The following is a 23,773-nucleotide window of genomic DNA, read 5'->3' as shown; positions in this document are numbered from 1 at the left end:
CATTTACGCTGCACCTTTATTTCAACGAGTCATAAAATATATTACTTTACAGTTACAGGCAGTCTGATGAAATTGTTTGTTTGATGAAGTCACACAGTAAATAAAAATCGAGTGCATTGCATTGTAAAATACAATATCCCAAATGTCCCACAGCACATTCCGGCAAATGTAACAGGTTTCCATACTTACATATTGCACACAGTGTATATACTGCAGAAGAACTAGGGTACCATGCTGTTCTGATCCAAAATGCCTACAACAAATGCTGCATCCAAAAATTGCATACTTCCCTACTAACACAGTAGGCGAAAAACAGTGTGTGAAAAGACAAGTATGTCCAAAATTATAGCATTCATAAAACAGTAGGTGAAAAGTACCCAGATGAAGATTCTGATGAGATCATTAGATGGACACTTTGCTATCCCATGAAGCCACGGGATGCAAATGATGGCGTAGGTCACATGTCAGTGACAACATGGCATATGTTGTGTGTCCACAGTCATACTACACACTTCTATACTACATAGGTCATACTTTTTTAACAGTCGTGAAGTAATTACTCAGAGAGTATGCGGTTTTGGATGCAGCCTTTATCTTCAATGCGTTTCTTTTAGTTAATGGCAAGTGTCAAATGAAAGTCTAAGTGCTTCCAAAGTGTTAAGTTACACACCTGAGTATCATACAAACACTGTCACGAAAGTAAAAAAATTAGTGTTAACATAAAATTTTAAAATGCAGACAGCAGGACATTTTACAAAGACCGAGGTCAATTCACAGACATGTCAACACATTCAAACAGTCTACGAAACATCACATCTGTTCACAGTTCAGCAGGAAGTCATAGCCTCTTGAGGTTACTTGTATTTTAGACAACAGAGAACAGATAAAAAGAGGAAATGCACCTATACAAAACACTACAAGCCTCTGAGAGGTATAAGGTTTCAGTTTGTCTCGTGACTCGAGCTCTTATATCATGAATTCGAGTCGTATTGTCATTGCTCAATGCCACAGAAGGTGTTTATTGGTAGCGTGAGGGTCTTGTTGATATATTTGCACAGCGGTTCACCTCCCTCTCCCAAACTGTACTTGGATTTTGTACTCGGCTGATGAGAGTATCCCGGGTCCAAGCATGGAGAAACTTCAATGCTGTGGGCAAAAGATGACATGCATGATTCCTCTGGAACATAGGTTACACATAAGTGGTCATGTTGGCTATTAATAAAAGCAATAAATGTTGAGAATTTATGTAAAGAAAGGTATTATAATCTGACTCTTCACCTCTGGACTTTCTCGAATGTTTTACGTGGGTCTTTATCCAAACATACTGTGAACGTCTGCTCCTCCAGAACTCTGATATTGGCGCTAACAGCTCTGAGTGAATGCTAGAGACAAAACAGGATTTTTACCTCAATATTTCATTCAAGATTACTAAATGTATAATCTAGAACGTTTACAGAAAAACCACTCTGTTATATGTTCTACACTTTGACTTACTCTGCTGGGCCTTGAGGGATTGCTATCTTGGAAACTTATGCTGACACTGTGTAGACCTGTAGGACCAAAAGTGCCACATTACAAACAAAGAAACCTGTGTTTTTATTTCTTTTCCATATTTAAAATATGTATCAGTAACTTCTTGTTGGTGAAAATACATTGTCACACAGTCAGCAAAGAGTCAGTGTGTTATCATTAACTAAAACTAAAAGTCAAACTAAAAACATTTGTTAATGGAAATAATTAACACACACACACACACACGCTCTCTCTCTCTCGCTCTCTCTCTCTCTCTCTCTCTCTTTCTCTTTCTCTCTCACACACACACACACACACACACACACACACACAGACACACACACACACACACACACACACACACACACATTTATATATACATATATATGTAAAACATATTTTATTTCAGCTATTTGCCAAGGCCTTTACTAATAGTACTAAAATGGATAAAAATTGTATAAAAATGAATAAAAAAGTATATATAGATATATCTTAAAAAATAAATAAAATGAAAACAGAAAATATAAAAATAAAAAAAGTTTAAAACATTAATAAATATTACAAATGTATATTCATGATACTAAAATAACATTGCAGCTCGTCTAACAAATATCATGTTAATACTAAGAGCAATTCTGTCATTATAGCAATGATTAAGAATGTTGTAGTATTCTAAGTATGTGACGTACTTCTGACTCTGCAGGAAGGCAAGACATTGATCAACATGCCACTCATCGGCAAAGACATTCCCATCTCCTTTTCTCTGTCACTTATTGAGGCCTAAAGAAATGTAAATACCAAAACTTTTATGACACAGATTCTATATCGTAAGAACACTAATTCAACTTTTTATTTTCTGTACATGAAGCAAGTATTAATTTAAATGTTTTTTTATTAAAAAAAAAAATATTATTATTTTGAAAGATTTTAATAGTTTTATTCAGCAGGGACACATTAAATTGCTAAAAATAAAGTCATATCAAATACCATATCAGAATGATTTCTGAAGGATCATGTGACACTGAAGACTGGAGTAATGATGCTGAATATTCAGCTTTAACATCACAGGAATAAATTACATTTTAAATTATAGTCAAATAGAAAACAGTTATTTTAGATTGAAATAATATTTAACAATATTACTGTTTCACTGCAACTTTCATCAAATGAATACAGCCTTAGCATTCTTTCACTTGTACCAACTCCAAACTTTGAAATGGCAGTGTGTATTTAAAAAACACTAATACAAAATATGTCCACCAAAAATATCAATAAAGTACTTACCTTTCTATAATTAATTGACACGACTGCACCCTGAAATTCTTGGGGGTTGTATTTTTTGTAACGCACTGAACCTTTAAGGCAAAATTGATGGCAAACATTTAATGCTGAGATATATGATGTAAAAAACATTTTAAAACATTAGACTGACATCAGTACCTTTAATTGTGTCTTTAAATGTGGCTCTGCAGCGTCTGAGCTCTGGAAAGTCCACGGCGAGTTGAGCCACAAACACCTCCTCCACTGCTTTGCTGCTGAGGCCAGAGAAGCAGATCTAGACATGAGAACATACAGACATTTACCTTTTGCCATGGACAACAACCTACCACCTCCACAATCATGACAAACCTTTGGTAAGCACAAGGACAATCACTTTTCACAGAAGTATCGATTCATTCACTAAGACAAGAAGAAGATAATCATTGGAAGATTCAGTCCAACCTTGACAGAGTAGATAGGAAGGTGCACTGGATGCTGGCTGACACGCGTGTAGTATGAGATGATATCTAGCAGGAAGGTGTTGCGGTCCGAAGATTCACTCTGAGTTGACTTCTACAATGTCATCAATTAAGAGGAAGGTTAAAAAACTCCCTGAACCCCTATATATATACATGAACAACACATAACAAACCTCAGGACTGTACATATGACAAAGTCATGTTAAATGTACACATTATGCTCTTTGTCAGTACAAAAATAAAAAGAATGAAAAATACTACCACATTTTTGTTCTGTTTAGTATTGTTATTTCATATATAGTTAAGGCCAGTAATTAGTTAGCACTTTCGCTGCATCTAAAAATACTGTCATTTTAAAATAATCTATGCAAGATGTAAACATATCTTTTGTAGTGATCATTTTACATGTATTTATTTATTTATTATGTATTTATTTATTATTGAAAATATCTTATATAACAATGGAACCCCCCCCCCCATATTTATCCCAAAAAAGCACTTAAAATATTGATGTTACAACTATGGCTCAAGAGTGAATAAAAAGAACTGGAATGTGTGTGATATGAGATGATGTCTAACAGGAAGATGAAAGTGTTGGGGTCCGAACATTCACTCTGACTTAACTGCTACAATGACATCAATTAAGATAAATGTTTAAAAACTTCCTGAAACCCTAAAGATAGGCCTATACAAGGTGCGATTTGCGGGGGGGGGGGGGGGGGGGGGGGGGGTTCCCCCCCCTCTGGTCTATGCATCCCTGCCTCTGCTGAATAACTTTTATCCCCGGTGGGGATAAAAACATCATGCAAACCCACTCTGACGTCCAGATCTGAATCAAATGATTCGCGATACGTGATCCGATTGGAGCGCTTCGAAACAGTGAATCATTTTGCGACGCAATGTTTTAACTGATTCAGAGTTTCAAAAGCTCCGTTGTGTTCTTTGCTCGCTTTCTCTATGTACTTTGTTGTTTGAATAACCGTGGACATTAAATCATTACAATTAATAGGCCTAACGTAGGCTTACAATGTTTTTATTAAACTGAGATCACACTAAATACAATATCCGTCGTATTAAAAACATTTCATAAAAAAATTTCAAAAGCATCCCCCCCTCTGTTTTTTTCACAAATCGCACCCTGGGCCTATATATATTTATAACAAGCAAGCAAGCAAGCAGAGAAGCATTTTCTCAGTTTCATAAGACACACAAAGCTTTTTCTGCTGTTGTAACAGGACTCAAAATAAATCATTTAAATATTTTTCCCTCTCATTAATCTTTATGTTGTCAATGTTAATGTTATTTCATTTCATCCATGCAAGATGTAAACATACAGTTTGCAATGATTATTTTACATTTATTTATTACTGAAAAAAAAAAACTGATTTAACAATGAAATTTCATTTCTTTTTCCACATATTTATCCCATAAAAGCTCTTTAAATATTGTTAATGGAACTGCTACGGATCCAGAATAGATAAAAGGAACTGGAACCAGAATTATTCAATTCTAAACAATTCCCATTCATTTTGTGGAGTCTTCAAAAGTAATAATTACCATCTGGGCAAGTTTTAGAATCATGGCTCCCAAACCGTTGATATTACAGTCATACCACGGATCCACGCTTCCCAAATATCCTGCCAATGTCAGCATGTCTTCAGGAGCACCCTCCTGGGAAGCACATGCATTACATTGAAATGTCATTGGTGGCGTTTTTTTTTTTTTTTTTTTTTTAAAGGAAAACCAAAGCAAAATCTATTGTACCTGAACAGGAGAAAGTGTCTGGTCAGTCACTGGAATGTAATACATCTCCATATTCACTCTCTTTGTCAGCAGCAGATGTCGTGCCTCCCTTTTCCTGAGCACAAACATAGTAAGATGAAAAAATTATAAGTTAGCCTCATACTTTTTAAATGCAAAGGTAAATGGGTAAAAGAATGGATGAAAACATCTTACCGTATAGTGTGGAGAGTCTTGGCGAGCCGTCCTAGCGTTCTGTCATCACCCATTACAAGGATTCGAGCTGTGAGGTTCCTTTCCTCTTTAGCAAGGCTGTATCCTCCATTTCCCCTAATGGCCTCCATCATGAGTGTCAATCTGTTGCCAGCTTTGGGACATCGCACACACGGCCTCCTGTAGAAGGACTGAGAGCTGCTCTGCTCCTCTGGGCTGCCCTGAGACTCCAGCATCATCGAGGAGAGCTCACTGATGGCCATGTCTCCCTCTATGCCACTGTCCGTGGACACGGTGGACATAACGGAGTTACGCTTCAGGTCATCCTCATCCAGACAAGCAGAGTTTCGGTCCGCAGGAACCATCAGTGCAAAGTTAACCAGCTCATTCCCTGTTAAAAATAAAAGGTAAAACGCACCATGTTGGATCTGTTTTATATGGAAGCTTCTAAATTATAAGATCACAATTCTAAAACTCACAATTTTAAGAAAAACAAAGGCAGAACTCTCACAATTTTTGTCTTTTTCCTCATTTTTTTTAATTTACATTTCACAATTTTTCACAAAAAAATTGAGTTCACGTTATGCAACTCTTTTTTTTGTTTCCACCACAAATACAAAATAATTTTTTTTTTTTAATTTTTACTTTTTTTAAATTAAAACTTTTTATCTCACAATCCAGACTTTTCTTATAAAAACGTTAACACCTCACAATTGTCTTTTTTCTGAGAATTCTAAATTTACATCTCACAGTTCTTTTTTTTCACCACAGAATTAAAAATAAAAATAGTAATCACCACATTTAATCTCACAATTCAGACTTTTCTCGCAATAGAGAGTTTGTATCTCACAATTTCAACTTTTCAGTAAGTTCCCGTACTAAATACAGGGTAAAACTCTAAAACAGGGGTGTCACTGAAAACCACTTCAACATTATGGCTGCCATCAAAGGGCCGGTTGTAACTAAGACTGTACAAATGTTACTACTCTTTAAATAACTGCCTCTTTATTTTATTATTACTGAAGTTACAAATATTGCATGCATTTGCACAGATGTAAAAAATATATGTAACTGCTCTGTGTTATTTTAACATAAATCCTTTTAATTTATCAGGTTAAGAAATCCAATTACTCTATAAAACAAAGTAAATAATAAAGACAAGTTTCATCAAACTGTTACGACACAAACTGGGAGCACAGGAAAGAGTGAGGAGATGACTAATAAAGTAAATTACAAAGGATTTAATAAACAAAAGCTGGGATTACAAGAACACAGGAAACACTGATGTCACAAAATGACATTTGACAGCAGACAGGAAACGAGGGGCAGAACACACTTTAAATAAACAGAAACTAATGGGACACACCTGGGATCAGTAGAACTAAATAGGAACAGGAAAAACCAAATATGGGCATAAACATAAAATTTGAGCACATGGGGGAGGAAAACACAACACGAGACATGTAACAAAGTCTAACAAAAACACAAGTCATTACATTCAATTTGTTAAAAACTTTTTGTTACATTTATGACACAGCAAATAATTGTGAGCTGCTAAGAACTTGTGACAGATATGGCATGAGCCTGGTCTCATGAAAATGCATATCAATAGCACGATTTTCTGTTTCTGTTTGGCATGTGATTTATTCGCAGAAATTGACTTTGGCATCCATATGATACGCACGTGTTTGGTGTACACGACACGCAATCAGTGCTTGCAGTAGAAAAAAAGAAGTGGTGGTACTCAACCCCACTCCCCCACCCAAAAATAAATAAATACAAACTAAAGTACTAAAAAAATACTTTTTAATTTTCATAATTCACAATGAATGTAGTGTATGTAGTGCCACAATAAATAAAGAAATTCATTAATAATTGTTTGCAATTCAATTCACATTTATTTGTATAGCACTTTTCATGATACACTGTTGCGAAGCAGCTTCACAGAAAATGAACATTTCTACATTACATTTAGCAGTTTACAGCACTTTTAATAAAAAAAAAAAAACTGCACAAGTCAATCTGCGATACCAAACAGGAACACCGGGGGGCGCCAAAAGAACACTAACCGAGCTACCTTGACCTGACCCATCCAGATTTACTAAACCACTGACTACTGCGTAAACTAATACACCTTCAGCCAGCATTCAGTATAAAACACATGCTTTTAAGCCAAATCGCTTGCTATTTTCTTTTTTTGCTAACTGTAGGTGAGTACTCTGCCATCTCTGAGGACATTGGCAGTGTTTTCTCTGCATTAGCGCTGTTTTAAACTTACTGTTTGAATGCATAGGCTTACTGGATCCTAGACTAGACTTGATCCTAGAGTTTACCGGTTGATCTGATCGCAAAATAACTGCTTCTTTTCATTTTTATAATGTATTGTTTTTGTTAAAATTTACTAACTTAAATTAATAATTATTATTTTATTACTCTATGCTAGGGTGACCACCTGGTTATATAGATCTGTTGCAGGACAGTAGATGTGATTTTACAGGACAATGCAGCACAAGATACATTTATTACTGTTATGGTATGTAAATACTGATTTACATTCGTTGGTATATATGAACCAATTTATGTTTCTGCCGGTGGATGCCCACACTCCAGGTTGCGTTTATTAAACTTAGGAGATAAGATCATTTTTGAGTGCACACATGTAATGTCTGACCGATAGGGAGTGTGTCTTCTGTGAGAGTGAATGAATGGGAATCCACCTGCGAACATTTGTGCATTTGATGTGCTCTTGCATAGGCTATATAATGCGGTCTGGACATTTGTCATTAAAATAACTCCATAGAAACCGCCTCAAACAAACTATTAAAATGAGAAGAAAGTTGTGTCTGAAAGTCGTGTTAATTAGTTAAATGAAAGCAGAATATCATATTTTTCCATGAGTGCTGCTTGACCATTTTATTCCTTTGAGCCCCAGTCATCATCAACGGAAAAACCCCACACCTCTAATCCTAACCATTGCGTATTATATATAATGCACACCAATGTCAATTTCTGCGTATAAATAGAACGGCAAATAGAAACAGAAACTTGTGGTAGCCTATTGTTTCGCACTTTAATTTACGATATAAAGCAGCATAGATTTTTATTTTAAGACAATCATATGCTCTTGCGGGCCACATAAAATGAAGTGGAGGGCAAGAATAGGCCCATGGGCCTTGAGTTTGACACATGTGCTCTAAAAGATCTAAATGCTATGTTAATTGTACAGTTTAAAAATGAACAAATTAATGTATAATTTACAGTCAAAAACTGTAAACTGATATTCCCAGAATTTCTTGTTATGTTGTGAAACTGAAAGTATTTGAAAGTATTTTGTTTAAATAACAGAGTGTCTATTTACATTAGGTGCAAATAGCTATTTACACCATCTCCGCCCACCAATGTGTGATTGGGCCAGTCAACATTACAAAACACGGTTGCTAGTCGTTAACTGCACACAGTGGTGCAGATGGTAAAACATATGTTGTGCTCTTTTTGACGTGATCGACTCAGGTTTGAATCCACCTTTTGGCTAACTTTTTTTCTCCCTTTTCAAATTTCAGATCACATCAGAAAAGCATTTATTTTCAGTAAAAATTAAGTAAATAATCAAAAAGTTGAAAATAATTTAACAGGTAGGGTTAGGGTAGGTGTAGGGAGGACTTTATTGTCCCAATAAGGTGCCATCCATTTAATAATTTGAATTAAAATTTAAATTTACACTCAATAAGTTATTGCATACTGTTTTATGATGTAAGACAATACGGAGGTGCAGATAATTGCCACTATTTGCAATAAGCAGTAGCTATAAATAGCAGAACATCCTGCTATTTTAACAGTGTAAATATAATCTATTGCTATTTGCACTTAGTGTGTAATGTACATTAAATGACATCTTCTGTTGTTTAATGAATGTTTTATTTAACCGCATTATTTAAGTGTCGTGTGTGTTACTATGATGGTGTTTTGTGTTTGTGTGCATGTACCTTCTATATGTTAATATATACTTCAGCTTGTGGGAAAGCTAGTGGCTTTCTTTTTTTATCATCTGCATTATTATGGTGGTTGTCAGTATATGTTAAAGGTACAAAACAGATTTTAGTAGCAGTGTGTGTTGCTGAATTTTACATTCAAATGTTCTTGTTTACTGAAGATTTTACAGTTTGTCCTGTAAATGTGTTTACAGTTTGTTTTTTGTATTTTTTTACTAAATTATTTTAGCTGTCAAAATTATTTTGTAAAAACTAGAGAATTTTTTTTACAGTGTAAACTTGCAGTTTATATCTCAGAACTGCAAGACAAAAGTCTGAATTGTGAGATAAAAGTTTGCAATTATCTTTTACTTCTTTTTTTATTTTTCTGTGGCAGAAACAAGCTTTCATAGTTTTAAGGGTGCAAGCATTTGTTGAAATAACAGCAGCTGAGCTCACATATGTCATCCTCTTTGTTCCAGACATGGAAGCTGACCTCAGGACTGGGCAGCTGAGTTTCTGCTTGCGAGGATGGACACGGCGAATCTAAACAGACAAACGTTTGAAAAAACTACATGTCTGAGTTTGTTTGGATTAAATAGTGACTTACTGGATTGTGGTGAGGACATTTCTACCTTTTGGAGCAGTCAGGATGTCTTGGTAGATCTCTTGCAGTCTTGTTTTGTACTGGACATCGTCAGAAGCTCCATCTTCTGTTCTCTGCTCTAGGATGGTGACGAGATCCTGGAAGTGCAGCTCCAGCTCTTCACCTAAATGCTGATATGAACAAAATCTGCACAGTTATTTAGGGCATAGGATTTTCCAGCAAAGACTTTATGGACATCTTAAAGGATTAACAGGTTCAAACGTCAGATGATATCTTGCTGCGGGTATTTTTGCTACTGAAATTTGCTCTCATAGTTTCTTCAAACACATCAATTTGCAATATCTTCCATAAGATCATACATGTATATATACTAAAAATGTATTTTATTTATTATTATTATTATTTTTTTTTACAGTATTTTAAACCATGTAAAAGTTACATTTTTTACACATTTGTTCTTTTCCAAGAAAATTGTATTTACATTTTATTTTATTGGGCAAAAACGCATTAAAATGATCAAAACTGACAGTAAAAACTTACATAGTTACAAAAAATGTATATTTCAAATAAACACTTTTATTTTTAACTTTCTATTCATCAAATAAAATGTAACATGATTTCTACACAAAAATATTAAGCAGCACAACCGTTTTCAACATTGATAATAATAAGAAATGTTTCTTGAGCTCCAAATCGACATATTAGCATGATTTCTGAAGGATCATGTGACACTGAAGACTGGAGTAATGATGCTGAAAATACATCTTTGCTTCACAGGAATAAATTACATTTTACATTATATTAAGACAAAATAAAAAAAGAAATATTTTAAATTGTAAAAAAATATTTCACAATATAATTTTAAATTGTTATAATATGTAACCATATTACTGTTTCTGCTGTATTTTTGATCAAATAAATGCAGACTTGTTGAGCATAACTTCAAAGACTTTCTATAATTCTATAGGACAGGTATTCTAAAACAAAATACATAACAGATGTTTTTAAACATGCACATACCTCTAAAGACTGTGCGAGCTGGTCAACCTGGCACTTTTTTCCAAATCCAGCTAGCACCGTGTGCAGTAAAACTTTGCGTTTGTAGATCAACGGGTCTCTACCAGGGTCTGTGCACTCCACGTCAGCCTTGAGAGCATTCACCAGAGACGGAGGAAACACATCAGGATCCACAAACACAAACACCCTGATGAAAGAAAGATGGAGAGAGTTGCACACAGTGAATGCAAAGACAATGAAATGGAAACATTCATGCATTTATGAATAAAACAAATAATTGTGGAGTGGGCGAAGACATAAAAAAAAATCAAAAGAGGAATGCATCCCACAAATACAGGAAAATCGTAAATGAGTCACTGTGGTTTGACTTACTGACCAATGTGGGCATAATTTAAATATGGCGTGAAATGGGTTATTAAGATCGCTAACAATTAAAAAACAAAACAAAAGAATTGGGATAATATCTGATTCAGAAACAAGCAACCATTTGTTCATGAAAGAATAATAACTAAATTTTCAAATATCAATGCAACTTGGAGAGGCTGCAAAACAGAACCAAATGACCACTAGGTAATTTTTTGGATGAATTAAATGTGCTGCTCTCAACCTTTCTTAAGGATGGTACTCCCCTAGTTATGCTTGGAGATTTCAACATCCACCTAGATAAACCTCTATCTGCTGACTTCCACACTCTGCTTGCCTCTTTTGATCTCAACCGAGTGTCAACTACTGCTATTCACAAATCAGGCAACCAACTGGACCTTATTTTCACACGACACTGCTCCACTGATCATGTACTGGTTACTCCACTGCACACCTCAGATCACTTCCTCCTCACTCTTAACCTCAAAATTGTTCCTGCCACATCACCTACTCCTCCACATGTCATACTTCGATGTAACCTACGCTCACTCTCACCCTCCCGGCTATCTGCAATGGTTTCATCTTCGCTTCCTCCCCCTAAACTATTAACATCTTTTGATGCTAACAGTGCTACTGATACTTTCTGCTCCACTCTTACATCTTGTTTAGACACTGTTTGCCCCTTGTCTTCCAGGCCAGCCCGTACCACCCCTTCAGCCCCTTGGTTATCTGATGTTCTACGCGAACATCGTTCTAAGCTTAGAGCTGCTGAAAGGGTGTGGCGCAAATCCAAAAATACTACTGACCTCAATGTGTATCAGTCACTCCTCTCTTCCTTTTCTGCTAATGTCTCCACTGCTAAAAGGACATACTACCATAACAAAATTAACAATTCGTCTAACTCTCGCATGCTTTTTAAAACATTTTCCTCACTCCTTTGTCCTCCTCCTCCCCCTCCTACTTCATCTCTAATAGCTGACGACATTGCCACGTTTTTCATTAATAAAATTAAAAACATCAGTGCACAATTTTCCACACCACAATCCATCAAGCACATCTCACCAGCAAACATACACTCATTCACATCCTTCTCTTCACTCTCTGAGGCAGAAGTCTAAACTCATCCTTTCTAATCATCCTACTACTTGTCTGCTTGATCCTATTCCATCTCATCTCCTTCAAGCCATTTCTCCTGCAGTTGTACCTGCACTTACTCACATCATTAACACATCCCTTCATACAGGTGTTTTCCCCTCATCATTTAGACAGGCTCGTATAACTCCACTACTTAAGAAACCCACCCTCAACCCATCTCTTTTAGAGAACTACAGACCAGTTTCCCTTCTTCCTTTCATTGCAAAAAACACTTGAACGAGCTGTATTCAACCAAGTCTCTAGCTTTCTCACACAGAACAACCTCCTTGACAGCAACCAATCTGGCTTCAGAAGTGGACAGTCAACTGAGACTGCCTTGCTCTCAGTTGTTGAAGCCCTAAGACTGGCAAGAGCGGAATCCAAATCTTCAATACTTATCTTGCTTTGATCTATCTGCTGCTTTTGACACGGTTAACCACCAGATCCTCCTGTCAACCCTACTGACAAAGGGCATCTCAGGAACCGCACTCCAGTGGTTTGAGTCTTACCTATCAGATAGGTCCTTCAAAGTATCTTGGAGAGGTGAGGTGTCCAAGTCGCAACATCTAACTACTGGGGTGCCTCAGGGCTCAGTTCTTGGACCACTTCTCTTCTCTGTCTACATGGCATCATTAGGTTCTGTCATTCAGAAACATGGCTTTTCATACCATTGCTATGCTGATGACACTCAACTCTACCTCTCATTCCATCCTGATGATCCATCGGTAGCTGCTCGCATCTCAGCTTATCTAAGAGACATTTCTTGCTGGATGAAGGACCATCACCTTCAACTCAACCTTGCCAAGACAGAACTGCTTGTGGTTCCAGCAAACCCATCATTTCATCACAATTTCACCATAAAGTTAGGCACATCAACCATAACTCCTTCAAAAACAGCCAGAAACCTTGGAGTTATGATTGATGATCAGCTAACTTTCTCAGACCACATTGCTAAAACTGTCCGGTCCTGCAGATTTGCTTTATTCAACATTAAGAAGATCAGCCCCTTTCTTTCGGAACATGCTGCACAACTTCTTGTTCAAGCTCTTGTTCTGTCCAGGCTGGACTATTGCAACGCTTTCTTGGCAGGTCTTCCAGCCAGTTCTATCAAACCTTTACAATTAATCCAGAACGCGGCAGCAAGATAAATGTTTAATATGCCGAAAAGAATACATGTCACACCTCTGTTTATCAATTTGCACTGTCTACCAATAGCTGCTCGCATAAAATTCAAGGCATTGATGTTTGCATACAAAACCACCACTGGCTCTGCACCCCTTTACCTAAATTCATTTCTTCAGACTTATGTGCCCTCTAGAAGCTTGCGTTCTGCAAGTGAACGTCGCTTGATTGTGCCATCCCAAAGAAGCACAAAGTCACTTTTACGGACTTTTAAATTACATGTTCCCTCCTGGTGGAGTGACCTGCCCAACTCAATCCGAGCAGCTGAGTCCTTAGCCATCTTCGAGAATCGGCTTAAAACACATCTCTTCCATCTTTATTTGACCCTCTAACTTTTGCACTCACTATTCTAACTCTATTAAAAAATAAAAAAAAATCTAACTACCTTTCTAATCTTTTTGTATTCTATCTATTTTCTTTTCATTTATTATACAATTATAAAAAAGACCTCTAACACTATCTTGCTCTATTCTTTTTCTATTCTATCTGTTTTCTTTTTATTTATTATATTATTTAAAAGCTCTTGCTACGTGTACTGTGTTTAAGCTAACTGAGACTTGTTATAGCACTTATATATCATTGCTCTTTTGTTGTTTTTGATTGCTTCCATTGTCCTCATTTGTAAGTCGTTTTGGATAAAAGCGTCTGCTAAATGACTAAATGTAAATGTAAATGTAAATGATACTGCATTTAAAAGTGTGGGGTTGGTAAGATTTTTTAATGTTTTTTAAAAGTCTCTTATGCTCAACAATGCTGCATTTATTTGATCAAAAATAAACAGTAGAAATAGTAATATTGTGAAATATTATCATGATTTAAAATAGCTGTTTTCTATTTTAAAATATTGTAAAATGTAATTTATTCCTGTGATCAAAGCTGAATTTTCAGCATCATTACTCCAGTCTTCAATGTCACACGATCCTTCAGAAATCATTCTAATATAATGATTTGCTGCTCAATTTTTTTTTTTTTTTATCGTTTTTTATCATTGAATGAATTTCGATGCTTAATCTTTTTGTGGAATCTAAAATATAAATGATAATATATATATATATATTTAATAAATATATAATTTTAATAAATATTATTTTATATTTTTGTAATTTATATTTAGAGAGAGAGAGAGAGAGAGAGAGAGAGAGAGAGAGAGAGAGAGAGAGAGAGGGAGAGCGATAGAGGATTCTTTGATAAAAAAATAAAATAATAATAATAATAAAAAAATATTTGAAATATAATTTTTTTGTAACAATGTGAACAATGTGAAATGTAATGCCTTTAATCAATTTAATAAGGTATGAAAATCTTACTGTCCCCACACTTTTGAATAGTAGTATGTAAAATGACGAGAATATTAATAACCTGGCATTACACTTACTTCTCATGAAGTGTATAGAGATCACTGCGTAGATTGTGTTCAGCACTGACTCTCCTCTGATACAGTATTCCTGAAATAGATTAAAAACAGCACCTGAAGAATGTTGCAGGATGAGACTTCAACCAAGTGAAATGTGCATATGAATAAACTAATATTGAAAACAGAATATTTGAGCCCTGTCTGTGGTAAATCTTCTGAATGTTATTCATTTGATTTAGATCAACTGTATTCAAACTCCTCGCATGAAGCGTGGTTAGAAATACTCCTGTAAACAAAATCAGGTTAAACGAGTGTATCTTACTGAAAATGAAGCTGAAAATTACTCCAAAACTCCAGTTTAACATTTAGTTTGATACATGGAAAGCACGTAAAGATTAACACCAGAAATGATTTTATTGCTTTAATGTAACTGTATATATTACCTGGTGCATTTTGTTCCATTTTCATCTGCCTTGCATAGTAGAGAGCGATTGCACAGTAGGGTACAGGTAATGTAACTAAACTTTTTAAGCAAAAATACATCCTTCGATATAGATCTTCTGGAATAAATACAGACTGAAATAAAGCAGAAAACCCGATGAGTAACAAACATCACACATGGCTGAAAAACAACCCAATCATGCTGATTTCCAGTTATGATAAAAGGAACTGTTCCTACAATAACAAATCTGCCGGGAACTTGCTTACAGATGCATTCCGTATCACTGACTGGAAACAATAACAAAACAAACAAAGCACTCGCAGACGCTGCAGAAAAAAAATGAAGCTAGAAATCTGACCTGTAGGACTGTGTAGACAAGTGTGTGAAGTAAAGGAATAATGCGAATCTTGGAATCGATTCTCTCGGCCTGCATGGAATAAATCAAATCAAAGGAAAAAGCAGCTAATCATTCACTGTAAAAATCTTTAGATGTTCTGCACACATCTTTGATGTCTATAACTGAAAGAATAATTGAGGAACAAACCTTTTCAAGCTCTTTTATGAGAACTCTCAAAAGAGGTACACTGATAGATGGATTTTTGTCCACCCTGTTATGCAGAGTCCATCTCAACATGCCTACAAAAAAAAAAAAAAAACTTTTTTTAAACTATATGTAACAATACAACATTGAGTTGTGTACTTTTTAGTGAACTCCTCATCTTAAACAAGGGAATGGCATATTTAGTTTCATATATCCAGATATCAAACACATGATATCTTCCGGTTATATAACACATTTAAACACACTTAAATTACATTAACCCTCTGGAGTCTAAGGGTATTTTTGGGGCCTGGAGAAGTTTTGTCATGCCCTGACATTTGTGCTTTTTTCAGTTTCTTATAAATATCTAAATGGCTAAAGTCTAATCTCACTGTAATCAGCACAAACTAGGCTATAATAATATGTGAGCAGCATGTATGTACATGATTGTGTTTTTGAGAAAAAAAATGTTATGCGTGGTTAGTGAAAAACTAAAAATGTTAAATCACTTGAAAAAGGCAATAAAACACATATAGAAAATTGGTTCCAGGAATTTTGAGAACTGGAGCTTGTAGCCTAGAATTTTTTTTTCTAAATGATGTGAAAATCATCTTGTTTACTCACTTACAGAAAACAATATATTGATTTAAAATTTTCTAAGACACTTTTTGTTGGTAAAAGTCATATGCGAGTAGGCGTCAACTATCATGAATTCACACCTGAGAAGACAAAGGCCTGCATAATGAGCTGCATAATGAGCCATTCAGTCAGCTGTGTCACTGAGAGGGATGAGTTACAAGAAAGAATGTGAGGACAAAATAAATCAGATAATTTTAGGTGTTTGTAGTTTATTTAGAATATATTTAATTATCCCACAACATAATTTAATATTCACTTGTGAGTGCAGTTAAACAGTTTATTAGGAAAAATCAAAGCTGACTTTCAAACTGATTTTTTTGCATCATTACTCCAGTCACACAATCCTTCAGAAATACTTTTAACAATCTTATTTTCTACAAAAAACATTTATTGTTATTATTATCATTATTATTATTATTATTATTATTATTATTATTATTAGTGTTGAAAAGAGCTGTCATTATTATTTTTTTTAGATTTTTTAGGGGGGGTAAATGAAAGAACAGCAATGATTGTTACATTTGTTACAGTTTACATTTATTGTTACATTTATATTATTTACATCAAGCTTTTGGAATGGTATAGTAGTGTATATTGTTATTGAAACTTCATAATATTTCACTTGATTATACATTTAGTCAGGAATTATAGTTTGGAAAAAGTCTTTTGGAAAAAGTCTAACTAGTAAAATGTTTACACGTTATGTGAAAACTAGTACAAGTATATAAATAAATAAAAAGAGACTTACTCATGTTTATGAACTCTGCTGAATAAAGTGCTTCATTCTTTTTTCTGAGGAAATCCAAATCTCAAATCCTCAACCACATGACATCTTTTTGGGGGTGATTTATGTCTTATTCCTCTCATCGCGAAGCAAACAGTAAAATAATAAAAACTTGAAGAACAGTCTCGCTGCGTTGTCTTCTGTTGTGTGGGGGCGTATTCAAAAGCCGCGCGCTTCAGTGAAACATTTGAATCTCAAAAGCGCGCTCGGCGCGGGGGCGTGGTCGCATTAGAAGATAATGAAGCGAGACGTGAAAAACGGACATCGCGTTGTTTTCATATGGATTACTTTATCACAGAATATTTGCTGCAGACAGCACTCCTTGTTTGTTATCTTTATTTTATAAGTGCACAAAGTTTTGTTGTTATTATGTCTGTATACAAAAAAGAAGTAGACCCTTTACAGATTCGATTGATGTATTGCACTTATCTGTACGATCAAAACTGAAAGTGTTGTAATTTAAGTTCTTTTCGGGGTTATCAGGAGAAAATACCCCAAAACGCGTATACGCGTTAATCGACTCCAGAGGGTTAAAGCTATCAAATGCATAGATTTGTATTGCCTTTTAGTTTAGATTGTCATAGTAAAGCAGGTACCTTTATTGCAGCCTGATCCAGCCTGAGGTTCACAATCCAGCTCTCTGAGGATTGAATGGACATTGTGGTAAAGACTAGACTCCACGACTGAGGACACGCCACCGACTGCAAAACAGTTCGCACAAAACATTTCTTTAATCCTCATGTAGCATGAACAATTCAGTCTTCAGTAAGCAGATTTAGACTTTTATGTAGACTTTTATATTTTAAGTATAAATATATACACTACTGTTTAAAATTTTTTTGGTCAGGGTTTTTAAGTCTCTTGTCTCATGATCATTTCTATGAATGCTATTCAATAAAAATAGCATTAATGCAAAATATTTCAAATTTAAAATATTTGAATATATTTTAAAGTGTAATTTATTCCTGTGATGCATTACTCCAGTCTTCAATGTCACATGATCCTTCAGAAATCATTCTAATATTCAGATTTGCTGAATAATAATAATACAATTATTTTATATTATTATTAATGTTAAAAACACTTATACTGCTTAATATTGTTGTAGAAAAAAATATTATTTATTATTTAATGATTCTTTGATGAATAGAAAGTTCCAAAGAACAGCATTTATTTAAAATAGAAATTTGGAACATTATGAATAACATTATTGTATCTTTATTTTACTTTTGATTAATTTAATGTGTACTTTCTGAATAAAAACTATAAATTTATTTTTTTTAAAAACAACAACTTTTGAATAGTAATGTACTATAGTAATATATGTTACTATCGTTTTCTCCCATAGTTAACACTATTAAATAAATATTTTGCTATGGTAGGTGCATTAAACTACTAAAATGCAAGAAATCCAGACTATAAAATACAACTGAAATAAACTTAAACCTTTGACCATTTTAACATCAATATCAAACCCTCAGAAAGAATGTTTCCATGGAATAAGAAAACTAACGTAATGTATGAAATGGAACTCAGTAATCTATAACAAACTAGCAAGTGTCAGGAAAGAGTGTTTTTAGTACATGCTTCTTCCATGGTGGGGTTCACAGCTCAGATAATATCCACTTGACATGGATGAGTCAGTTAGAAAGGTCCTTCATGTCTGCCAGCACAAAAAAAAAGAAAGAACATGCTCTTGTGTAAGCACACAGACACATCAGCAATATATCACAATGCACACAAAACATTAGAAAGAACTTCATAACATGATGTACTTTTTCTGCATTTCATGCCCATTTCCTGCATTGAGATTACAATAAAGAGAGCACAACACGGATGCAGAAAAGACCCTACAGTTCTCGGCACAGGAAGCAGAATTCAAAGGGGTGAAAACCTCAGGGGTTTTCATGTTGTGAGAGAAATGTTGTTATTTCTTATAAATCATGTGTTAGACATAACGATATATTTTCATTGAACAAATGAATGAGCATAAAATACATTAAATTAGTGATTCACAACCCAACAACAGGCCGCAGATCTGTTCTGAAACGGTTGCGAATGGCGGGGTAAAAAACTATGCGAAATGCAAATAATAAAATACAATTAAAAACACAATCTTGCACAGCATAGAAAAATACACAAACAACACTTCCCATAACTTTTGTCGCTCATGTCAATGACTGAACGGTACTTTGCTTTTAATGACTAATGCTGATACAATACTTAAACTAGTGTATTTTCTGTGTGTCCAACTAGTGTTTATGCAATTCTTTATTTCAATAATTTTGCATATTGTTGGGCCTAAACAGTTTATCGTACTATTAATAAACTTAATGTGCAATTTTAGTTCAGTTTAATTCACTTTTATTTGTATTGCGCTTTTCACGTTACATATCATTTCAAAGCAGCTTTACAGAAAATAACAGGTTCTACATTACAGTTAAGAGTGAGCCGTAAACACAAGTATTCTCCAAATGGTAAAAACATACAGTTTTAAGATTATACAAATTGTGCAGCTAGTTAACATCACATATTCATTTATAAGTATTCATTTATTTTAAGGTTACTTCCCTATATTAAGCATTTTGCCATTGCATTGGGTCGCGACTTGATGTCCAACTGAGAACAATTGCACTAAACAACCTTATTTTTCTAATTTTGACACTTTGCAAAGACGGAAAGCTTGCTTACTACCAAAAAATAGTACATTTTATTCAATTATTCTTTGATTATTGTTGTATTATCCACACAAAAATAATGTGCAAAAAAGCAATGCACAGTTAATTCCTACCTTCTGTGATTAAAACCGCTGTTCCTACAAGGAACTTTGAAACTATGGTAATCCAGGTCCTCAAGCGAGAGCAGAAGGTATTTGAATAATCTTGACAACAGTCTTGCTCATAAGGAAGTCTCTTTTCCTGTCAGAAACATCTGTTTGAATGCCTACCTGTGTTAAAAGGAAGAAACAGGCGCTTTACTGCATAGACATTCAAATGCTGTCTTTCTCTCTCTCAGAAAGACAGACTGAAGACCAGGCTCAGTTGGTTTCCTGCAATACAAATGTGTGGCTTAATGAAGCGGATATTTTTAGACTGTCGTTTTTTTTCACCTTTCACCAGCGTGCAGAGCAAAAGGCCCACATCGCTCAGAAACTCATGCTCGTCACACACTGCAGTAAATCACCTCATGGTAAACTGTGGTTTTCATCTCTTTTATTGTGCAAATAAAAGCACACATCACACCATTATGGAGGCCTTAACATGAACTCCACCCAATATTGCTTTTGATCTGAACTGAAAAGAAAAGGGAACTGCCTGTGAGAGATATAATGACGCAGTGTGTAATCTGACTATATATGATGACATACATAATTAATACAGATTATTTATAGGGCCAGCGACGCAGATGACCCCTGATAAGGAGTTTCAGAAAAAAAATGAATGAATGAATCTATGAATAAATGAATAAACAAATATTCAGTGTCATTCAGACATTAACCAAAAAATGATGTGGTCATTCTGGTTTCACTTCACTGACCAATTAAATGCTTACAGAAACAGAACTGAGGACAATAGAGAGTTAAATAATTACCCACATGGGGATTTCAAACATCTGAACCTCCCGTAACAGGTTTCAGTCACGTGATAGGTTGAGATTTGATCTCTACTAATTGATGACAAGAGATAAAATCTCCCTAAATGCCTCTTATGACCAAGCCAGCCATCCAGCTTACATGTACATGATGTCTGTTTTTAAGGTATTTAAACTTGATCCAGTATTGACAAAAGCTGTTAAATGTAACATTTTATACACTATACAGTCATTTCTGTAGTATAAACTCCTTTTTGAAATCATGTTTAATTTATATCATACTTCTAAACAAGTGCTTCAAAAATAATTGTGAGCGAAACTTTTTTTTAACTTTAATAAATATATTCTTTTTAACACAAATATATAGCCTAAAACATTATAGTGTACGTGTTTTATTATTTAATGTTAAAAATAAATACAACAGCATACATTTTGAATGACCACATTAAAATTGTCAACTAACAAGGTCTTTTAAATCCGTTATGGTGACATGTAAAGCACCTTGACTGAGTCAAACAAACAAATTTGAAATAAATACTTTTGCATCGGCATAATTTTACTAACAAACAAGAATACGTTTGTTAGAGGCAGATTTTTGTGCCATGAGTTTCACTAAAGCACGTTTTGAACGTTCGTAGAACACTTTAAATCAACTTACCTTTGTTTATCTGATGCAAATGCGCTTCAGTTCATTCACACTTTACAGATGACAGCGGAGAGCAACGTCCCGCCCACGCGACTACGTCACATCGAGTTACTGGAGCACATCCAACTGCAGTCATCATGATGTCTTTGAAATCGACTGATAAAATTTTGAGAATTGATGTATTTTCCGAAAAGTAACTATTTTTGATTAAATAAACAAACAAACAAACAAATATTTTATTTTCTTCTCCTTTTTAGCAAACCAATATTTGCTTTCTATGATTACAGACTCACCAACCCTCATATCTCAGTCAGATGCACATAAAAGGAACAACTTTGTAGGTCTTGTATGTGAGGAAATGGTTTACTTCCTATTCATTTACCACAACACTTTATCACACTGCAGTCAAACTCACATGTGGCTTTTGTGTCATGTCTGTACGTCTAATTTTCATTACACCCCAAAATGAGAAAATAAAGAGCTTGACTGATGACAGTCTACTCTACCATACTTTTACAAACACAAAAAAATAAGAAGAAGAAAAGAAAGAAAAGAAAATAAAAAAACCCATTGGTGTAGGCAGACATGACATTACAAGGAAAGAGGTAAAAAGGAAGTTTATCTGAGACATTAACCTTTGCTAATGAAAAGAGGAAATAAGAAACTTAACACTGGCATGGCACATGCATTTCCTGATTTTAGTGATTCTAAATTGACTTAAGTTCTGTATTTGTGCATTTCACATGTGTGAATAACAATTGGTCAGTCATCATAAAAAAATCCATTGTGCATATGTGAATCGAATAAAACCCAACACTGATGGAAAACTCTAGTACCACGCAAGTGGGAAGCAACCCACAACACGTCAGTGCTAAAATAGAGTGTAATGATGTATTGCAGCCAGGGCCGTCCTTAGTTTTGGTACGTCACACCCGGCCCAGCGTCAGCTAAAGACCAGTTGCGCCCCCCTAAGGACGGCCCTGGTCGCAGCCATAGTTCCAGGAAACCTCACTCTTAGTGTTTGAGACAAATTTATCATCACATCACTTGCTCAGCAATAGTTCCTCTGCAGTGAATGGGTGCCGTCAGAATGAGAGTCCAAATAACTGATAAAAACATCACCAGAATCCATAAGTAACTACAGTCCATCAATTAATGTCTTGTGACGTGAAAAGCTGCATGTTTGTAAGAAACAAATCAGTCACAAGACTGTAACTGATGGCCTGGAGTGGTGTGGATTACTTGTGGATTATTGTGATGTTTTATCAGCTGTTTGGACTCTCATTTTGACGGCACCCATTCACTGCAGATGATCCATTGCTGAGCAAGTGATGTAATGCTAAATTACTCCAAATCTGTTCAGATGAAGAAACAAACTCATCTACATCTAGGATGGCCTGAGCGTGAGTAGATTTTTTTGGGTAAACTCTCAACTTGAAAAATATAACTTAAAATTTCTGAAAAAGCTGAATTATTATATATATTATTGAATAAACTGAAATACGAAAGAATAATTTTTGAAAAAGGTCAGACCTCAGAAGTCATACATTCGCAGATATTCCAAGATTTGGACACCATTACAGACTTTAAGCTAATAAAAGTTATAAACCTGCTATTTCTCTGAGACCTGTGATGATGACATTATTCCAGTTGGTCCATGACTTCAGCACCAAGGACAGTGGCGAGAACAACTGACACGCAGGATGAGAAATATAACATTCATCTACTGCCAAGAAATAAAAAAAGCATGTGTGATCAAATTTAGTCATTTTGGAAGATGAATAGGCCCTACTCATGAATTTGTTGCTCTTTTAAAGCGGCATGACCATTCTGCTTTTGTGCTTTCACTGGACCTGTGCTTCCACTGATTGAACACACAAGAGTGAACTCTAATGATTGCTCCTTGCTTAAATCTTTATTGCTCTTCTTTTCATCTTCTATTGAAGCATCACAAATTTTATCTGATTAATTTACAAGTCAGGTATTGGATAATTTATATGCCTACTCAACACTCATGCCTGCACTGATCCAGAACAACCGTAAAACATAAAAAAGTGAGCGACTACTCCACTCTACCACACGGCGTCACTGTTTCTTTATTGTGAGGAACGGTGACTCAAGCGTGTACGGGACACAGTGGGTGGCCAACAGTGGGTTTGCGTAATCAGAACTGCGTCTGGATTTTAATGCACATTTATGATGTGCATATGCTATTTAAAGGGTTTCGGTTTATAACTCAAAATGCAATGTACAACTTTGCTATAGTGGAACTGCAAAGTTAGAATCTGCATGCAGTGTCAA

General features: G+C 35.0%; 1 protein-coding gene across 4 annotated transcripts; it reads right to left on the bottom strand.

The window, feature by feature from the left end:
* Positions 1–2: 2 nt before the first annotated feature.
* Positions 3–21,785, bottom strand: LOC109055259 (phosphoinositide 3-kinase regulatory subunit 6-like). 4 transcript variants are annotated; one of them, XM_042729377.1, is made up of 21 exons: positions 21,485–21,785; positions 20,027–20,284; positions 18,819–18,898; positions 17,832–17,936; positions 15,816–15,907; positions 15,630–15,698; positions 15,273–15,405; positions 14,851–14,920; positions 10,800–10,983; positions 9,808–9,949; positions 9,632–9,718; positions 5,208–5,595; positions 5,016–5,109; positions 4,809–4,922; positions 3,235–3,345; positions 2,953–3,067; positions 2,797–2,867; positions 2,202–2,292; positions 1,495–1,550; positions 1,279–1,382; positions 3–1,146 (listed from the first exon to the last, which is right to left on the bottom strand). In XM_042729377.1, the coding sequence occupies exons 3-21, from the start codon at positions 18,829–18,831 to the stop codon at positions 993–995; spliced, it is 2,193 nt and encodes a 730-aa protein (XP_042585311.1). In that variant the 5' UTR covers positions 18,832–18,898; positions 20,027–20,284; positions 21,485–21,785; the 3' UTR covers positions 3–992. The 4 variants fall into 4 exon arrangements, with proteins under 4 accessions (XP_042585311.1, XP_042585334.1, XP_042585326.1 ...); XM_042729400.1 differs by having other exon boundaries at positions 20,183–20,284; XM_042729392.1 differs by having other exon boundaries at positions 20,027–20,182.
* Positions 21,786–23,773: the final 1,988 nt, after the last annotated feature.

This window comes from Cyprinus carpio, chromosome A3 (genome assembly GCF_018340385.1).
Source record: "Cyprinus carpio isolate SPL01 chromosome A3, ASM1834038v1, whole genome shotgun sequence".
NCBI classification, from domain to species: Eukaryota; Metazoa; Chordata; class Actinopteri; order Cypriniformes; family Cyprinidae; genus Cyprinus; species Cyprinus carpio.
The sequence above is the reverse complement of the archived record's forward strand: the minus strand, read 5'-3'. Positions and strand labels throughout refer to the sequence as shown.